The following is an 18,419-nucleotide window of genomic DNA, read 5'->3' as shown; positions in this document are numbered from 1 at the left end:
CAGAGGGGTCCTTGGCGATGCAGTCATTGGTGTAGAGGGAGAAGAGTAGTGGGGAGAGCACACATCCCTGGGGGGCACCAGTGCTGATTGTACAGGTGCTGGAAGTGAGTTTCCCCTGTCATGGGAACAGAGAGTTGGTGTAGTTTATTCTGGAGTATAGCTGGGATGATGATGTTGAAAGCCGAACTGAATTCCACAAAAAGGATCCTTGCATATGTCCCTGGTCTGTCCAGATGTTGCAGGATATGATGCAATCCCATGTTGACTGCATCATCCACAGACCTTTTTGCTCGATTTTGCTCAAATTGAAGGTGATCTAGAAAGGGTCCAGTGATGTTCTTCAGGTGGGCCAACACCAGTCTCTCATTTCATGACAGGGCGACAGGTCTGTAGTCATTAAGTCCTGTGATTTTTGGTTTCTTTGGGACAGAATAATGATTGAGCGTTTGAAGCAGCATGGGACTTCACACTGCTCCAGTGATCTATTGAAGATCTGTGTGAAGATGGGGGCCAGCTGGTTAGCACAGGATTGAAGACACACTGGTGAGACGCCATCTGGGCCTGAGGCTTTCCTCGTCTTTTGTTTCCAAAAGACTTGGCTCACATCATCTTCACAGATCTTAAGTGCAGGTTGTGCCAGTTGTTGGTCCACAACAGGGTTGGGGGTAGGAGTCCTGTAATTTGTGAGTTTCATGCCACTCCACACTGATGCAGGGTCGTTAGCTGAAAACTTGTTTTTCAGCTTCTCAGAGTATCTTCTTTTAGCCACTCTGATTTCCTTGTTCAGTGTGTTCCTGGCCTGATTGTACAAGACTTTATCCCCACCCCTGTAAGCATCCTCTTTGGCCTGATGAAGCTGCCTGAGCTCGGCTGTAAACCACGGTTTGTAATTGTTGAACTTTAAATAAGTCCTAGTAGGAATGCACATATCCTCACAGAAACTGATAGATGATGTAACAGTATCTGTGAGCTCGTCCAGGTCTGTGGCTGCAGCCTCAAAAACTCTCCAATCCGTGCAATCGAAGCAGGCTTGTAGTTCCCGCTCTGCTTCATTGGTCCATCTCTTTACAGTCCTTACTACTGGCTTGGTTGATTTTAATTTCTTAAAATTAATCTAAAAAATCTAAAAATTCTTTAGTTCGTCCGTTTTGTTAGGAAGAGAGCGGAGATTCGCAAGATGAATGCTCGGCAGCATTGTTTGAAAGCCCCACTGACGGAATTTGACCAGCACACTGGCTCGTCTTCCTCACCTGCGTCTCCTGAACAACAAAGCCACGCCTCCAACTAAAATGTCTAGCAAAATGTCTGAATATTCAAAAACCGGGAAAAGACTGTCTGGTATAAGCTGTTGAATGTTCAGCAGTTCGTCTCTGGTAAAACTGACTGGAAAAAGATTACTAAACACAGGACAAACAAACAAAAACAACAAAACAATAGGTGCGCTCCACATCAAGGCGGCCATCCTCGGTGCCATCATGATAAAGTAAGTCTTTTACCCGGACCAAACTCCAGACATGAATTGTCAGCTAATGGTGCTTGCAAATCACAGACCTGTTTTACTGAGGCAAAGGCCAGCAGTAATGCGGTTTTACGAGAAAGCACAAACAATTCAACATAGTCCAGAGGCTCAAAGGGAAGCTCCGTGAGCACTTTTAGGACCAAAGTTAGGTCCCAAGTCCGGACTGTAGCCAGGCAAGGGGGATTTAGCCGCCCTGCCCCCTTAAGGAATTATGATTAAATCATTTTTGCCTATAGAGGTGCTGGCTTCAGGTGCGTGATATGCAGATATAGTTGCCACATAAACTTTGAGCATTGAAGAAGTGAGCCCTGCATCCAATCACTCTTAAAGAAATGTACAAATTTCAAGTATGGGGCAGTTCATTGGGTCTTTGACATATGAAAAGCACCAAGTAGTGAACACATTCCATTTCAGTTTGTAAAGGCGTCTCGTGGATGGTGCTCTAGCCTGTAAAATGGTGTTCATAACCGACTGAGCCAATTCTGGCTCATCCACTGTGCTCCGTTCAAAGGCCACATGTGTAGGATTCATAGCTCTGGCTGGGGATGCCAAATCGTGCCTTGTGTTTGAGAGAGAATGTCTCTCTTCAGCGGTATTTTCCATGGAGGCCCGTCCAGTATTTCTACCATCTCCAGAAACCAGGACTGATTGGGCCATTTCGGTGCAATTAATAGGACATTTTTCATGTCCACTTGGACTTTGCTGATGACAGAATGAAGGAAGCGCACCGGGGGAAATGCATACTTGTGTTTTGCCGGCCATACGTGGGCCAGCGTGTCCTGGTGACTTATATACACCACTACTGTTGTGTTGTCCGAATGAATCAGAATGTGGTGATTCACGATGTTAGAATGAAAAGCTCTCAAAGCTAGAAAAATAGCCAATAGCTCTAGGCGGTTGACATGCCATGCCCATTTCGCACCTGTCCAGGTGTCGAAAGTCAGGTGTCCGTCACACACAGCGCCCCAACCTGTGTTGGATGCGTCTGTGGTCAGCACTTTCCTTCTGAAAATTTGACACAGCATAACATCCTGTTGGTAGAAGGCCTGCACTGTTCATGGTGCTAGAGCAGCCAGACAGCGGTGAGTCACCGTGATGTGCATGCATGCGGGGCTTCAGGTGCAATGTGGAACATCACTTGAGTAGTACTGGAGAGGTCTCATGTGTAACAGACCTAACGGTATGATGGCGTATGCTGTCGCCATAAAACCCAGCATTCTCTGAAATGACTTCAGTGGTAATGTTTTTCCAGTTTGAACTGAGACAGACACTGAAGAATGGCACAGGGCTTGCACTGAGGTGGCTGCCTTCGTTTTGGGCCATGGCTTGTGTGGCTTTACCGGCGGTGACATTTGGCAGGTGTGGGGGTTTTAGCTGGGCGCTGGCCTGAGACAGAGTGGGAGCGAGCCGGTTGTGATAAAAGTATTTTGGCATAAAATAGCCTGTGAGTGTTGCTGAGTCGTGATATAGAGCTCAGCAAATCTATCCACAAAGTCACCAAAAAGGCCGGCTGGAGACACCGGAGCATCAAATAGTGTGGCTTTTCCCATGTCATGCATTTCCGTGAGGGTCAGCCAGATGTGATGATCAAAGACCACCAGGTTGCTCATTGACTTGCCAATGGCCAGTGCAGTGAATTTCGTGGCTCGCAGTGCTAATTCCGTAGCGGTGCAGAGCTATTTGAACGTCTCTGGATCATAGCATTGCTCGTCCATTTGCTTGAGAAGCTTAGCTTGGAAAAATTGGGCACCACCATCACGTGGAGTGCTGAACCTGCTTGGTACACCGCTGAGTATGATTTCCCAGCCAGTGCGGATGTCAGTCGACATGGCTTGGAAGAATGAACGGGGCGTGATTTCCACGCCCTGCTACTCGCCAGGCAGAGATGTGTCGCTACTGCCTCTTCCACAGGGGGTAGTTGGGCATAACCTTTGTCTTTCCCATGGTCCACTTTTGTGAGGAGAGTGGAATCGCTGTGCGAGCGAGCTCAATAGGGCACGTGCCAGGATTTTGTCAGTTCATTATGAACTTCCAGGAAGAACAGGGTAGATCTGCGGATTGCGGTCGCTTCACGGATTTTTCAGGTTCCTCTGGAGAAGACCACTTGAAAGGACGCAAAGCATCTCCTCCATCTCAGTGGCGTGTACACGCTCCTCGCCCTTGCTGGGGGATGGGCAGCAATGTCATTCGTTGACCACTCACCAGATGCAGTGAGAGACATAACATCATCATCACCAGGATCAGAACCACCGAACGTGACGAGGCCGTGCGCTCTTGCAGAGGTCCGAAGATCGTCACGTACATACTGTATTGGCATAGACGCAGTATATGGAGATCGAGGGGCTCGCGGGGCATGTGCCGGCACGAGATCCACCTCAAATTCATCCTGATCGACCTCATGGCCCCGCTGTGCCTCCTCGTGTGATGAAGTGGTGGGTGGGAGGGTGCGGGAGGCTGAATTGTCCCTCAGAACTAGGGCGATTTGCGAACAAAGCATCTTGAGACTCATGCCCTCACAGTGAGGGCAGTCTGTCTCTATGAGAGCTGTCTCTGCATGGGCGTGGCCCAGACAGTGAATGCAGATTTTATGCTGATCTGACGGCGGGATGTGTCCCTCGCGTAATGAACACTTATGGAACGACATCTTTAAAAAGACACGAACACGTAAGCGGCTCTTTTAGTTACAGTTGAAGACAGAAGTTTACATACACTTAGGTTGAAGTCATTAAAACTCATTTTTTAACCACTCCACAGATTTCATATTAGCAAACTGTAGTTTTGGCAAGTCATTTAGGACATCTGCTTTGTGCATGACACAAGTAATTTTTCCAACAATTTTTTACAGACAGATTGTTTCACTTTTAATTGACTATATCACAATTCCAGTGGGTCAGAAGTTAACATACACTAAGATAACTGTGCCTTTAAGCAGCTTGGAAAATTCCAGAAAATTATGTCAAGCCTTTAGACAATTTGCCAATTAGCTTCTAATAGGAGGTGTACTGAATTGGAGGTGTACCTGTGGATGTATTTTAAGGCCAACCTTCAAACTCAGTGCCTCATTGCTTGACATCATGGGGAAATCAAAAGAAATCAGCCAAGACCTCAGAAAAACAATTGTGGACCTCCACAAGTCTGGTTCATCCTTGGGAGCAATTTCCAAATGCATGAAGGTACAACGTTCATCTGTACAAACAATAGAACACAAGTATAAACACCATGGGACCTTGCAGCCATCATACTGTTCAGGAAGGAGATGCATTCTGTCTCCTAGGGATGAAAAGTGTGGTTTGGTGTGAAAAGTGCAAATCAATCCCAGAACAACAGCAAAGGACCTTGTGAAGATGCTGGAGGAAACAGGTAGACAAGTATCTATATCCACAGCAAAACGAGTCCTATATCAACATAACCTGAAATGCTGCTCAGCAAGGAAGAAGCCAATGCTCTACAACTGCCATAAAAAAGCCAGACTACAGTTCGCAAGTGCACATGGGGACAACAATCTTACTTTTTGGAGAAATATCCTCTGGTCTGATGAAACAAATATTGAACTTCTTGGCCATAATGACCATTGTTATGTTTTGAGGAAAAAGGGTGAGGCTTGCAAGCTGAAGAACACCATCCCAACCGTGAAGCAGTGGGATGGCAGCATCATGTTGTGGGGGTGTTTAGCTGCAGAAGGGACTGGTGCACTTCACAGCATAGATGGCATCTCAAGGAAGGAAAATTATGTGGATATACTGAAGCAACATCTCAAGACATCAGCCATGAAGTTAAAGCTCGGTCGCAAATGGGTCTTCCTAATGGACAATAACCCCAAGCATACCTCCAAAGTTTTGGCAAAATGGCTTAAGGACAACAAAGTCAAGGTATTGGAGTGGCCATCACAAAGCCCTGACCTCAATCTGATAGAAAATTTGTGGGCAGAACTGAAAAAGCATGCACGCACAAGGAGGCCTACAAACCTGACTCAGTTACACCAGTTCTGTCTGGAGGAATGGGCCAAAATTCCAGCAACTTATTGTGAGAAGTTGTGGAAGGCTATCCAAAATGTTTGACCCAAGTTAAACAATTTAAAGGCAATGCTACCAAATAATAACAAAGTGTATGTAAACTTCTGTCCCATTGGGAATGTGATGAAAGAAATAAAAGCTGAAATAAATTATTCTCTCTACTATTATTCTGACATTTCACATTCTTAAAATAATTAATAATTAAAATATACACTACCGGTAATATGTTTTGAAACACTTACTCATTCTTTATTATAATTTTTTTTTTTTTTTTTTTCCACATTAAAATAATAGTAAAGTCATCAAAACTATGGAATAACATAAATGGAACTATGGGAATTGTGTTGTGACTAAACAAAATCCAAAATAAATCAAAACCGTGTTATATTTTAACATCTTCAAAGTAGTCACCCTTTGCCTAGAATTTGCAGACATGTACTCTTGACATTTTCTCAACCAAATTCTTGTGGTATCACCCTGGGATGCTTTTTAAACATCTATGTTGGGCACCTATTGGCTGCTTTTCTTTATTATTTGGTCCAAGTCATCAATTTCAAAAACTTTTTTTTTTTAATTAAATTTTAGTTTTATAATGAAATAAATTAATATGGTGGCACAATTATATTTTTGTCTACAAAACTAATTTCAAACATTTAAGCATATGCCTTCAGATCAAAAGATTTTTAAGATCATGAGAAACATTTCAGTCAAGTGTTTCAAAACTTTTGACCGGTAGTGTATGTATATATATATATATATATATATATATATATATATATATATATATATATATATATATATATATATGTATAAACTCATCAAAAAAAGAAACATCCTCTCACTTTCAACTGCTTTTATTTTCAGCAGACTTAACATGTGTAAATATTTGTATGAACATAAAAAGATTCAACAACTAAGACATAAACTGAACAAGTTTCACAGACATGTGACTAACAGAGATGGAATAATGTGTCCCTGAACAAAGGGAGGGTCAAAATCAAAAGTAACAGTCAGTATCTGGTGTGGCACGTTTCTGGGGGGAATAGCCGTAGCCCTCACCCTCCGATCCAACAGGTCCCAGACGTGCTCAATGAGATTGAGATCCGGGCTCTTCGCTGGTCATGGCAGAACACTGACAATCCTGTCTTGCAGGAAATCATGCACAGAACAAGCAGTATGGCTGGTGGCATTGTCATGCTGGAGGGTCATGTCAGGATGAGCCTGCTTGAAGGGTACCACATGAGGGAGGATGATGTCTTCCCTGTAATGCACAGCATTGAGATTGCCTGCAATGACAACAAGCTCAGTCCGATGATGCTATGACACACTGCCCCAGTCTATGATGGACCCTCCACCTCCAAATCAATCCCACTCCAGAGTATAGGCCTCGGTGTAACGCTCATTTGTCGACGATAAACGCAAGTCTGACCATCACCCCTAGTGAGACAAAACCGCGACTCATCAGTGAAGAGCACTTTTTGCTAGTCCTGTCTGGTCCAGCGAAGGTGGGTTTGTGCCCATAGGCGATGTTGTTGCCGGTGATGTCTGGTAAGAACCTGCCTTACAACAGGCCTACAAGCCCTCAGTCCAGCCTCTCTCAGCCTATTGCGGACAGTCTGAGCACTGCTGGAGGGATTGTGCATTCCTGGTGTAACTCGGGCAGTTGTTGTTGCCTTCCTGTACCTGTCCCACAGGTGTGATATTCGGATGTACCGATCCTGTGCAGGTGTTTTTGTTACATATTGTTGTTACACGTGGTCTGCCGCTGTCTTAGGGGTCTCACAGTACGGACATTGCAATTTATTGCCCTGGCCACATCTGCAGTCCTCATGCCTCCAAGCAGCATGCATAAGGCACGTTCACGCATATGAGCAGGGACCCTGGGCATCTTTCTTTTGGTGTTTTTCAGAGTCAGTAGAAAGGTCTCTTGTTTTTATAACTTTGACCTTAGTTGCCTACCGTCTGTAAGCTGTTAATATCTTAACGACCGTTCCACAGGTACATGTTCATTAATTTTTATGGTTTATTGAACAAGCATGGGAAACATTGTTTAAACCCTTTACAATAAAGATCTGTAAAGTTATTTGGATTTTTTTACCATGTTTTGACCAAGTTTTGTTTAAGTATCTTCGTATTGTGCTCCTTGAAACAACCACACCGTCTTTTTCCAGAGCAGCTGTATTTCTCCTGAGGTTACCTGTGGGTTTTTCTTTGTATCCCTAACAATTCTTCTGGCAGTTGTGGCTGAAATCTTTCTTGGTCTACCTGACCTTGGCTTGGTATCAAGAAATCCCTGAATTTTCCACTTCTTAATAAGTGATTGAACAGTACTGACTGGCATTTTCAAGGCTTTGGATATCTTTTTATATCCTTTTCCATCTTTATAAAGTTCCATTACCTTGTTACGCAGGTATTTTGACAGTTCTTTTCTGCTCCCCATGGCTCAGTATCTAGCCTGCTCAGTGCATCCACGTGAGAGCTAAAAACTCATTAACTATTTATACAAAGACACTAATTGCAATTTAAAAAGCCACAGGTGTGGGAAATTAACCTTTAATTTCCATTTAAACCTGTGTGTGTGTCTGTAACAAGGCCAAACATTCAACATTCAAGGGTATGTAAACTTTTGATCAGGGCCATTTGGGTGATTTCTGTTATCATTATGATTTAAAAAGGAGCCAAACAACTATGTGATAATAAATGGCTTCATATGATCACTATCCTTAAATAAAATACTTTTTTTTTTTTTGCATGATCAGTCATATTTTTAAAATCAATGTCAACATTTCACAATTTCTGCCAGGGTATGCAAACTTTTGAGCACAACTGTATATATATATATATATATATATATATATATATATATATATATATATATATATATATATATACAGTTGTATATATATATATATATATATATATATATATATATATATATATATATATATATATATATATATATATATATATATATATATATATATATATATATATATATATATATATATATATACACACACATACAATATCACAATAGCTTATAAGGATACAAAACTCTTGCCGAAGCGCTGCGGGGAATCAGGATGCTGAAGCGGCCCATTCACCAGCGAAGCGTCAAGCACCGGAACACTGCAGTGGTGTAGAGAGTCTTCTCGTTGCTGTGAAGATCCTGCACGCTGACTCATGTATGTCGACGGCGAAGTAGTAGAAGGCTTCAAGACGAGAGATGAATTGCTGTCTTGAAGGAAGAATATTCTTAGGAATGGTGTTTGCGCACCCAATTTTATACCAGACATCTTTGCGCCTAAAAGGGCAGTGCTTAAACACCATAGCCAATCCTGGCGTTATCATAGAAAGGTTTCAACTAGGTCATATAGAAGGACACTCCCCATAGCGTCAGCTTAGTGACGCAATGTCAAGTGTACTGAGTCGTAAGGGAACTAACTCAGGTTTGGTCCAAGCAATCGAACCAAGAGTGAAAACACTCAGTGCTTTTTTATTGTTGTTTTCACAAACTTGATAGTACCACTTTTAAATAAGGTTGTATTATCATGAACTGACTACGAACAATGATTTTTACAACATTTATTAATCTTCGTTAATCGCCAAACATTACATACCCTGAGTTTTTAGCAACCCGGCAATGTATATCTATCACAAATCGATCTACAAAATGCCAAGATAGTGTAAAGTTTTCTAAACATCTTCCAGACAATTCAAAAATAACAATATATTTTGCTATATTTCTATGCTTTATATAAAGAGATGATGGATCAGATGATAGAATGGGATGTAATACTTCCACACTGAAATTTTATGAGACCCATCCTGAGCTGCACATAACACATAAGCTACACATATGTATTTTCACAGGTACCTATTGAGTCTAAATAGACGTACAACTTAAATAATTTCAGTAGTACACCCAAATGGCAGTAGCCATGTCATACTGTACTGTTCTTGTGTTGTACTTCTATAGTTTAGAAAATTAACATGATATAGTAGTCATTTGTTTTGTAATGAACAAAGAATTATATATCCTCTGACAGTAAAAGGGTCAAGAATGTCCTTATACACCTTTGGTAGTTTGATATTTTTATTATTATTTTGCCATGTTTTTAAAGAAAAGGTGTACATGTACTGTAGACATTAACATTAACCAAGATTAATAAATCCTGTAAAAATATTGTACATTGTTAGTTTAAGTTAACTAAAGTTAACAAATACAACTTTATGGTAAAGTGTTACCAACTTTAAAGAATTGATATGATAAATTTTAAAATGGACCTGTGAATTGTAGCCATATCACATGTAAAATGTGTCAACACAACAGCTGCATAATCGCTAATCAGCAGTGGGCATTGTTTGTATTATATAGTATGTGAAGAAGTGATTGATAATCAGTTTTTAATTCCAGTTGGTATTATGAAATTGCATATGTGCTGATTACTGATAATTGGTTTTGTGTTGTAGGATCGTCTGTATTATGTCATGGAGTATGTGAATGGTGGTGATCTTATGTTTCACATCCAAATTGTGGGGAAGTTTAAAGAACCGCATGCAACGTGAGCACTTCTATTCTTTAACATCTCTTTCCTGCTTTCTTTTTCTTGCTTTTAATTTTTTTCCTTATTGATTCGCGATCTGCCATCTACCTATACTTTCTCTTGTTCAGCATCATTTTTTTATTCTGCCCCCAGTGGAGGAATGTGTGTTTTATTAGAGTTAATTTTGTACTGGCAGGTTCTATGCTGCTGAGATAGCGGTGGGTCTTTTCTTCCTGCACAGCAATGGCATCATATACAGGTACAAGACAGAGATAAGTATGTACTTACACAAACACACCATATGCTACAGTCATTTAATACTCTGTCTCTCTCTATTATAAAGAGATCTAAAGCTGGACAATGTCCTGCTGGACAGTGAAGGACACATCAAAATCGCTGACTTTGGGATGTGCAGGGAAGGCATGATGGAGGGGGAAACCACCCGCACCTTCTGTGGCACACCTGATTACATCGCACCTGAGGTTTATGTCTCTCTCTCTCTCTCTCTCTCTCTCTCTCTCTTTCTCTCTATATCTCTCTCCCACAGACTGCTTAATCCATTCTTCTCCTCCCATTTGATCCCTCTTCTTTTCTGTGTGACCTTGACTCTGTGTTTACATTAAACGCATTCAGCACATGTCGGTGTGTGTACGTATCTGTGTGCCTTTGTGTGTGTGTGTATTTCATTTAGGTTCACTGCAGTGTTTACTACTCGGTGCCATGATGGACGTCTGACTCGAATGATGTATGTGCTAAATTGTCTACATGATGTGTTTTACATGTGTGTGATTAAGTGAAAAGGGTCAATATAAGGGAATAAGTGTGTATGTGGGTCTACCGAAGCCCAGTAAGTGTCAGCACTGTATTAGCCTTGCAGTTAAACTGGCTCGCATTGATCACATTATATAAAAAAAAGAAAAGCCATTGATCTTTGTGTCCCTGTCATTTTGAAAAGATGCAATATGTGTCCCTGCAGACAAAAAAATTAATCTCTCTTACCATGCTTTCCACTGAGACACACACACATAAACAACTGACACAGAGACACAAACATATTGATTGTATAATTATCTTTAATATGATTTTCATGTTCTTATCACCGCATTGAGAATCATCGGTTTTTATGACACCATCCATCTAAATTCAAGCTTTATCTTAGTTTATACCTCTGTAAGGGTAAATATTCCTAATTATGTCATTCTAAGAATATAGCATTATGCAGTTAAAGTAATTATTTATTTACTAGGAAGCCCATATAAAGGATTTTAATTGTTTTCAGATTGTGGCATATCAGCCGTATGGTAAAGCAGTAGACTGGTGGTCATATGGAGTTCTCCTCTACGAGATGCTGGCTGGGCAGGTAATTTGACAACTTTTTAAACTTCTCATGCTGAAATTCATTTCATTCTGTCCGTCTCTCAATAAATCTTCATCCCTGGAAATCCTCTCCCTCTTTTTCTCTCTTTTCATCAGCCTCCTTTTGATGGGATAGATGAGGAGGAGCTGTTTCAGTCCATCATGGAACAGAGCGTTTCATATCCAAAGAGTCTCTCTCGGGAGGCTGTGGCCATCTGCAAAGGGGTAATCTACTTCCTTTTCTTTTATCTCTGCTGCCTACGTACTTGGCTCACAGACTGTACATGTTAACCCATCTTTAGTACTTAAATTACTTTCTTTCTTTCTTTCTTAGCTCCTTACTAAGAACCCTGCTAAGCGTTTAGGTGGAGGACAGGATGCTGAGAGAGAGTTACGGGAGCATCCTTTCTTCCGCTGGATAGACTGGGACAGGCTGGAGAGACTTGAGATACAGCCTCCCTTCAAACCCAGAAGTGTCAGTATCATCTTTCACAACACCTTTAAAACCATACAAAGAACACACTTAATAAACATACTACATAATAAGTCTTAATGAAATTATTAAAATGCAGAAAGATTTGTGTGAGTTTTAGGGGTAGGGGATAGAAATCTATATCTTTAGCTTAGTATAAAAACAATAGAAGACGATGGAATGTCCCCAACATGATAAACCTGCATGCACACGTGTTTGTTTTTGTGTGCGTGCACAAGTTTGTATTCATCATTTGGATTTACTTGTCTATTCTTTGGGGTAATGTCGTCTGGCAAAACCTTACTTTGCAGACATCCTCAGTTGGACAAAATGATTGCTAAATAAAAATAAAGAAATTTGTTGTTGTTTTGTCTTGTTTTTAAAGCAAAAGAAAAAAGTTTGTTATAGGTTTAGGGTTAGTTAGTAGTTGTATACTTAAGCATGTTTAGTTAGTAGTAATTATAATTGAGCAATATCACACAAACAAGAGTGCTGTTGTTCCATATATCGGCATGGCTGTGATTTCGTCCGTAAGCACGAGGTCACGCAGGTAATCACAGCCATGCCGATATTCTGAACAACAGCACTCTTGCTCACGTGAAATTGCTTTTATTCAGTGGTTCAACAACAGACTGGTCTCACAGTGAAATCGGAAACAGTAGGTTGACTTTTCTTTAGCTAAAATCAGACTGGGTTACCGAAATTTTAAATACTGCCCCCAGTGGCTAAAGTGGTAAATATTGTTGGGCGGATGACCACGTGTGAGCTCCATTTTCCAATTGAAATGTCCACAGAGGGGCAACAAATGCGAATTGTAAAGCAAGTTGTTTTCAGCTGTCCATGATGTAATACAGTGAAGAGGAATACATATTTCATAAATTGTACCCCCAAACCTAAACCTAAATATCAGTGGAGAAAAACACAACCTCTGAATCAAGCTCATCACTGGTTATGCAAACACTATTACTTCCTGGTATTAATGTGGGATGTGAACCCAGGTCTCCCACGCAGCTGACACAGCATGCTTCCGGACACGCTACAAGGGGAGATAGATATGTGTGAACCGATGCAAAAATGTCTAATGGGAGATGGTGCTTGTCAGTAAGTCGGCATAATGTGGCCAATCCTAGCGTACTGGAACTTCCGGAAACAACATGCTAACTTCCCGTGTGATAATGTTGTCAACCAGCAAGTAAATAAAATTAAAATGAAACTTGTGATTCAGACAAAAATAATTAAATTAGTTTTACCGTTTATTCTCGGCTGCGAATATAGATCTAAAAGAAGCCAAAGCATCAGTCACATCTCTGGTCTCTGCACTGCTCTCATACTCTGTTTTGAGCTGTTGGTGTTTCATTCGTAAACAGATCTGTGTTTTTTGAATGAATCTTTTAAGTAAATTAATTGTTCTCATACACTTCCATTGTTTCAATGGTGAATGATTGGTGTTTTTAAATGAAACAGCTGAGTCAACAATGGAGTGACTCACTAATAACATAAAAAGATATTCATTTGTCGCCACCTACTGGAATAACTGCCTACTTATTTTGTTACTTAATGCTTGAAACTATATTACTAGAAAGGTTTTAATGTGCTCTGTCTGCTCCTTCATATTATTTCACGGGGTGCATCTTCATGTTCATATTTATTGGTGTTGTGCTGTCTTGTAAAGATGAGAGAACCAAAATAAGCCTGACCTTCATTGCCTGTGCCTCTTTGCCCATTTTACTCATGCTAATCTATGCAGTTATTATGTTGTGTGAATGTGTGTGTGTGTGTGTGTGTGTGTGTGTGTGTGTGTGTGTGTGTGTGTGTGTGTGTGCACAGCAAATAAGTGGAGGTACTCTGAGGTCACAATGCAGAGCTGCCACTTCATTGGCACTCAGAACTCACACACTCCTTAGCTTCAAAAGGGAAAGCATGTGCACAGAAAACAAAGTTTGATTGATATTTAATTGATAAAGACTTAACAGAGTATCAAACCGATTTTCTTTTTCATTCTCACAGGGAGGCAGAAAAGGAGAAAACTTCGATAAGTTTTTCACATCTGCCCCTTCTGCTCTTACGCCCTCTGACCCGGATGTACTCGCAGCCATCAGTCAAGAGGAATTCCAGGGCTTCTCTTACATCAACCCGGAATTTCCCCCTTCTCCACTCACAGCTGTCTGAGAAAACCAAAATGGAACAGTAACTACAGTAACCAAAAACACCATCACATTCTAAAACACTACTGCACTAATATTAAGGTGACCCATCTTAACAGCACAATCACTAGCATTAAAAATACAAGGAACAAAGCATTATTACTATTTTTATGTTTCCAGTTGACTCAGTCTGAACTTGTTAGGGGTTATCTCATTGGACTATAGGGTCTCTTTGGGTATCCCTTTGGATGCTAGTAGTTGCCGTTCCATAGGATGAACACAATATCCCCCATGTTTTGAAGTTCACTTTAAGCTGATTATTATTGTGAATTATTATGAATTTCAAGTACTGCAAATCAACAAATGTGGTTCTGCTTGAATTTGCAAGAGATCCTGTTTTTTCTAGTTTGCTTTATTTAACCAAATATTTGCTGTCAGGAGAATAAACACTGGTAATCCTCTCAGAATCTAGCTACTTGTATGCAGTAGAAACTGTGCATATGATTTAGAAGTAACATACATGAGCGCTAAATAAAAAACATCATTATTTCTGTAGCATGTAATCATGTTTGTGACAGGAGTGTTATAGATTATAATTCTCTGTAGATGCATCAGAATTCAATACAAATATGACAATAATACTTTGCATTGTCTTAGTATGTTACAAATATGAGTGTTTGGGTTGAGTGCTCCCTGATTATTAAAACAAATTACTGTATGAAATTTGCAAATTAAGATATCTATTATTTATTCCATATATTGGTAGGTATATCTATATAAAGTATGTGCAGTGTATTATAAAGTATACATTTTAACGTCTATTCATAATTACATTAAATATAGTACATCAAAAAATTCCTGTTAAATCTTTTCAAATCACTTTCACATCAGCATAAAATAACTGTTCATGTCATCATAATATGTTACAACCTCTAGCATCAAGAAAAGGCAGCCTCGGCTGTTATTAACTAAATATTTGATTTATTTATAGTGCAAAATACAGATACAGTTTGAAATACTACTACTAATATTATAACATTGACCTCAAATCAGTTCATCCTGCAGGATACTTTAAAAATATTTTAAAATAAATTAACTGGTGTGAAGTGTTTCATCTTTCTTGTTAAATGAAAATGTAAATGTTATGAATGTAAATCTTTTTATAAATGTAAATGTAAATGCTTTTTATATTACCGAATTGACCTCAAATCAGTTCAGCCTGCAGGATCTCTTATTTATAGATTAATTTATTTTGTGGAGTGTTTCAGCTTTATAGGCATTTGTTTTGACACTGATATGAATATGGTTATTTGGATTCAGTGGGGTCTTTGAGATAAGCATGTAGTTGTCTTGCATATTCAAAATCATGATGCCTGACCTGGAAGGACATGAGTCTGCACGTCGTGCCAAAACTGTCCATCTAATGCAACATGCAAGTTGCACTGACAACAAAAATACTGGCAACAGCAAAGGAGTATCCTTTAGTTTTTTTAGTTTGTTTTTTTAGTACAAAAAAGGAGAGGAGAGAAGAGGCAAAGTGAGGACAGGTTAGGAGAATAAAGATGTGTAAACGGAGGGTGGATGAAAGAAACAAAGTGGAACAAAGAATGGAGGTAAAGGAAATGGTATGTTTATGCTAAGTGTGTAATGCTCATAGCACAACTGTAAAAAAGAAAAAAAGAAGAAAAAAAAAGAAAAGAGGAATCCAATGTGTGTTTTGATTATACTGTTATATTCATTTTTCTAACATTTATCGATTGTAAGTTCGGGTATCTTTAGGGTATCATGTCCATCATCTCTTGCATTTGTAACAAATTAGAATAGATGGCTTTTTAATTAAAAATGTTCAGCCTTTTATCACTGTGTTGATGTTCTTGTGGTTATATAAATGGGATACTTTATTAATCATGGGGGTGCTAAGTTCTGCTTTTAGAGATCTAATATTTTGCAGATATCAGTTCCAACCCTTATCTATAATTTTCAAGGCAGGTAGATTTCAGTGAACAGGACTTTGAACCACTGTTAAAAGCTAATTTTAATAGAAATGCACCAATTAGAATTAGTGAACAATAAATTTATTCATGTATATATACAATATCCTACGTATCTGGAGTCTCAGTGTCTCTTGCCACAATAAACTATTGAACATCAACATAATTTGGTTAAATGCACATGATAGATAGATAGATAGATAGATAGATCAGCATTTTTTTCTGTTCACTCCATCACTCACCTGTTCGGCCACCTCTCATTTGTCAAGTCTCTGGTGTCTGTATTCCTATTGAAGAGGCTGTTGAGACAGCAGACCTTTACACTTGTCTCTCTATCTCAACACTCTCGCTTCACTCTGATCGCTCCATCATGTGCCGTCCCGGTAGGCTTGAGTGATATAGCAGGATACTTAGATATACCCTGCCCCTTACTGTAACTGTCTTCATCTCTGTCAATCCTTTTTTTAATGCCCCACGCCCACTCTGACTTTCTTTTTAGTAGTGTGACCTCATCTTCTTGCTTGGAATGAAGCTTTACAGCGTTGAAAAGAGTGTGAAAAGTGGTGTGGTAAAGAAATGAAGTGCTTTTCTCAAATGCCGCTAGTTCCGTGTGTTAATGTATATAATGCAGCATCTGCCAGGACTAAGACCATAACTCAATATTATGTAAGGCAGTGGTACTCAAATTTATTTGGTCACGCCCTCCTTTGAAACAACTTTCTGGCCCAGAGCGGCCGCAACACACAACACAATAACACACCGGCTCATTGATTTCAATTTCCGGCTCGATTTCAAATTTTTGTGTTGAAGAAAAAAAAAGACTGCTAGTTGTGACAACGAGCTCCACCAGTGCAAAAATTGTCATAATTTTAAAACATATAAAACCACTGTAAATGTGATGAGTGGATATTTTTAGAGAAAGCACTAAAAATAAGTACTTTATAGCTCAGACAAATATTTCAGAAAACTTTTTTTTACCAACATACAGATGTTAGGTTAAAATGTACATTAAAGTACAAGGGAAAGTGTGTATTTGTCTGTGATAAGTCAGCATTTCTTCAAAGTTTTTAAAGATCTTAATCACCTTTCAGTTTTTTTCTAGAAGTGCAAATAAACTATTGTCTTAGTTAATATGAGGTTGTGGAAACAACAAGAATAATATATTATATATGTATTTATAGCTATACAAGATCATAAAATTTTGTTTAAAATAGTTAGATGAAGAAAGTGTCACACAGCAGGACACTGATAACAATGCTCAAAATTTCATGTCAGTTACCCACATAACTATGTGTAAATTTTTTGTAAAAAATAAAATAAATAAATTAACACATTTGGCCAGAATATAGAAACAAATATAAATATATGTATAAAAATAAAATAAACATACCTCTTTAAGTATAGATCTTTGCAGATATTTTGCAGATTAATTGCTCATATTTTCACTCTATGTGAATTTGTTGCATCTTTATATTTGCAGCGTTTTAATTCCTTCCCCAGATTATTCTTAAAAAAAAGTGAAAAGCCCAATGCTTTTACAAGCACTGTTTCTGTTGTCCTTTAAACAAAGTAAGACTCAAATAGCCACAAAGTAATATTTTTTATGATTTATTTTCTGCATTTTTATCAGGCGAGAACATTATTCAAGCCGCACCTCAGCTCCCTGTAATGCATTGCGGTATAAATAAATTATGCAAATAACTATGTACTCTCATAGCTTTACTGTTTTCCAATTTTATTTACGCTGCTGTTATTGTATTTGTTGTAACGTGCAGTAATTTGTCATTTAATGATTATTCAGAGCTCATCTTGTACTTAATGTTGTTTTTGGTTGTCACCATTATTGTGATTTGCATGTCAAAAAATGAGATCCACATGAGTTACAAAAATAATATGATTAGATGGATGTGCGCACCTATGTGTAAGTAATTCAAAATAATAGTCTTTACATTATTTAAAAATAAAAGCCATTTTATTGGCTTACCTTGTAGAGTTTATTGAATGTTTGTTTTGTTATGGGGTCCGCGGGGGCATGTTGGAGTCCAGGGCAGCCACCTATATGGCCTGTAGGACGGGCCAGTACTTGCACAGCACTTGGCTGGCCCAAATTACCCAGCGGCCCACAGGGAAAACGCCCGGTGCTCCCGATGGCCTGTCTGCCCCTGTTTCTGACTCATGCTTTTACTGCAAATGTTGCCATGTTCTGTATGGCTGTCTTTTAACTGATCACAATAAACTATTGACAAATCTGTCTTTTTTCTCACTGACTAATTTAGTGAATTTCTCTCTCTTTACAGAAGAGAGTGTTGGAAGTTTTGCAAAGAAACACCACAAGCATTTTATTACAACCACATGGTTTGCAATATCAGCTGTATTT

The 18,419-nt window shown here is 39.3% G+C and overlaps 1 protein-coding gene across 1 annotated transcript in view; it reads left to right on the top strand.

Annotated features, from left to right (window-relative positions):
- The window catches only part of LOC127453517 (protein kinase C alpha type-like), a 57,076-nt gene extending 41,179 nt beyond the window's left edge, over window positions 1-15,897 (top strand). Inside the window, exons 11-17 of the mRNA XM_051719945.1 lie at window positions 10,006-10,097; window positions 10,276-10,338; window positions 10,423-10,561; window positions 11,359-11,439; window positions 11,553-11,660; window positions 11,770-11,910; window positions 13,915-15,897. Coding sequence (XP_051575905.1) covers window positions 10,006-10,097; window positions 10,276-10,338; window positions 10,423-10,561; window positions 11,359-11,439; window positions 11,553-11,660; window positions 11,770-11,910; window positions 13,915-14,076 — 786 coding nt within the window. The 3' untranslated portion in view covers window positions 14,077-15,897. The remainder of the gene's footprint in view (window positions 1-10,005; window positions 10,098-10,275; window positions 10,339-10,422; window positions 10,562-11,358; window positions 11,440-11,552; window positions 11,661-11,769; window positions 11,911-13,914) is intronic.
- The last annotated feature ends 2,522 nt before the right edge of the window (window positions 15,898-18,419 follow it).

Source organism: Myxocyprinus asiaticus, chromosome 15 (genome assembly GCF_019703515.2).
Source record: "Myxocyprinus asiaticus isolate MX2 ecotype Aquarium Trade chromosome 15, UBuf_Myxa_2, whole genome shotgun sequence".
Taxonomy (NCBI): domain Eukaryota; kingdom Metazoa; phylum Chordata; class Actinopteri; order Cypriniformes; family Catostomidae; genus Myxocyprinus; species Myxocyprinus asiaticus.
The sequence above is the reverse complement of the archived record's forward strand: the minus strand, read 5'-3'. Positions and strand labels throughout refer to the sequence as shown.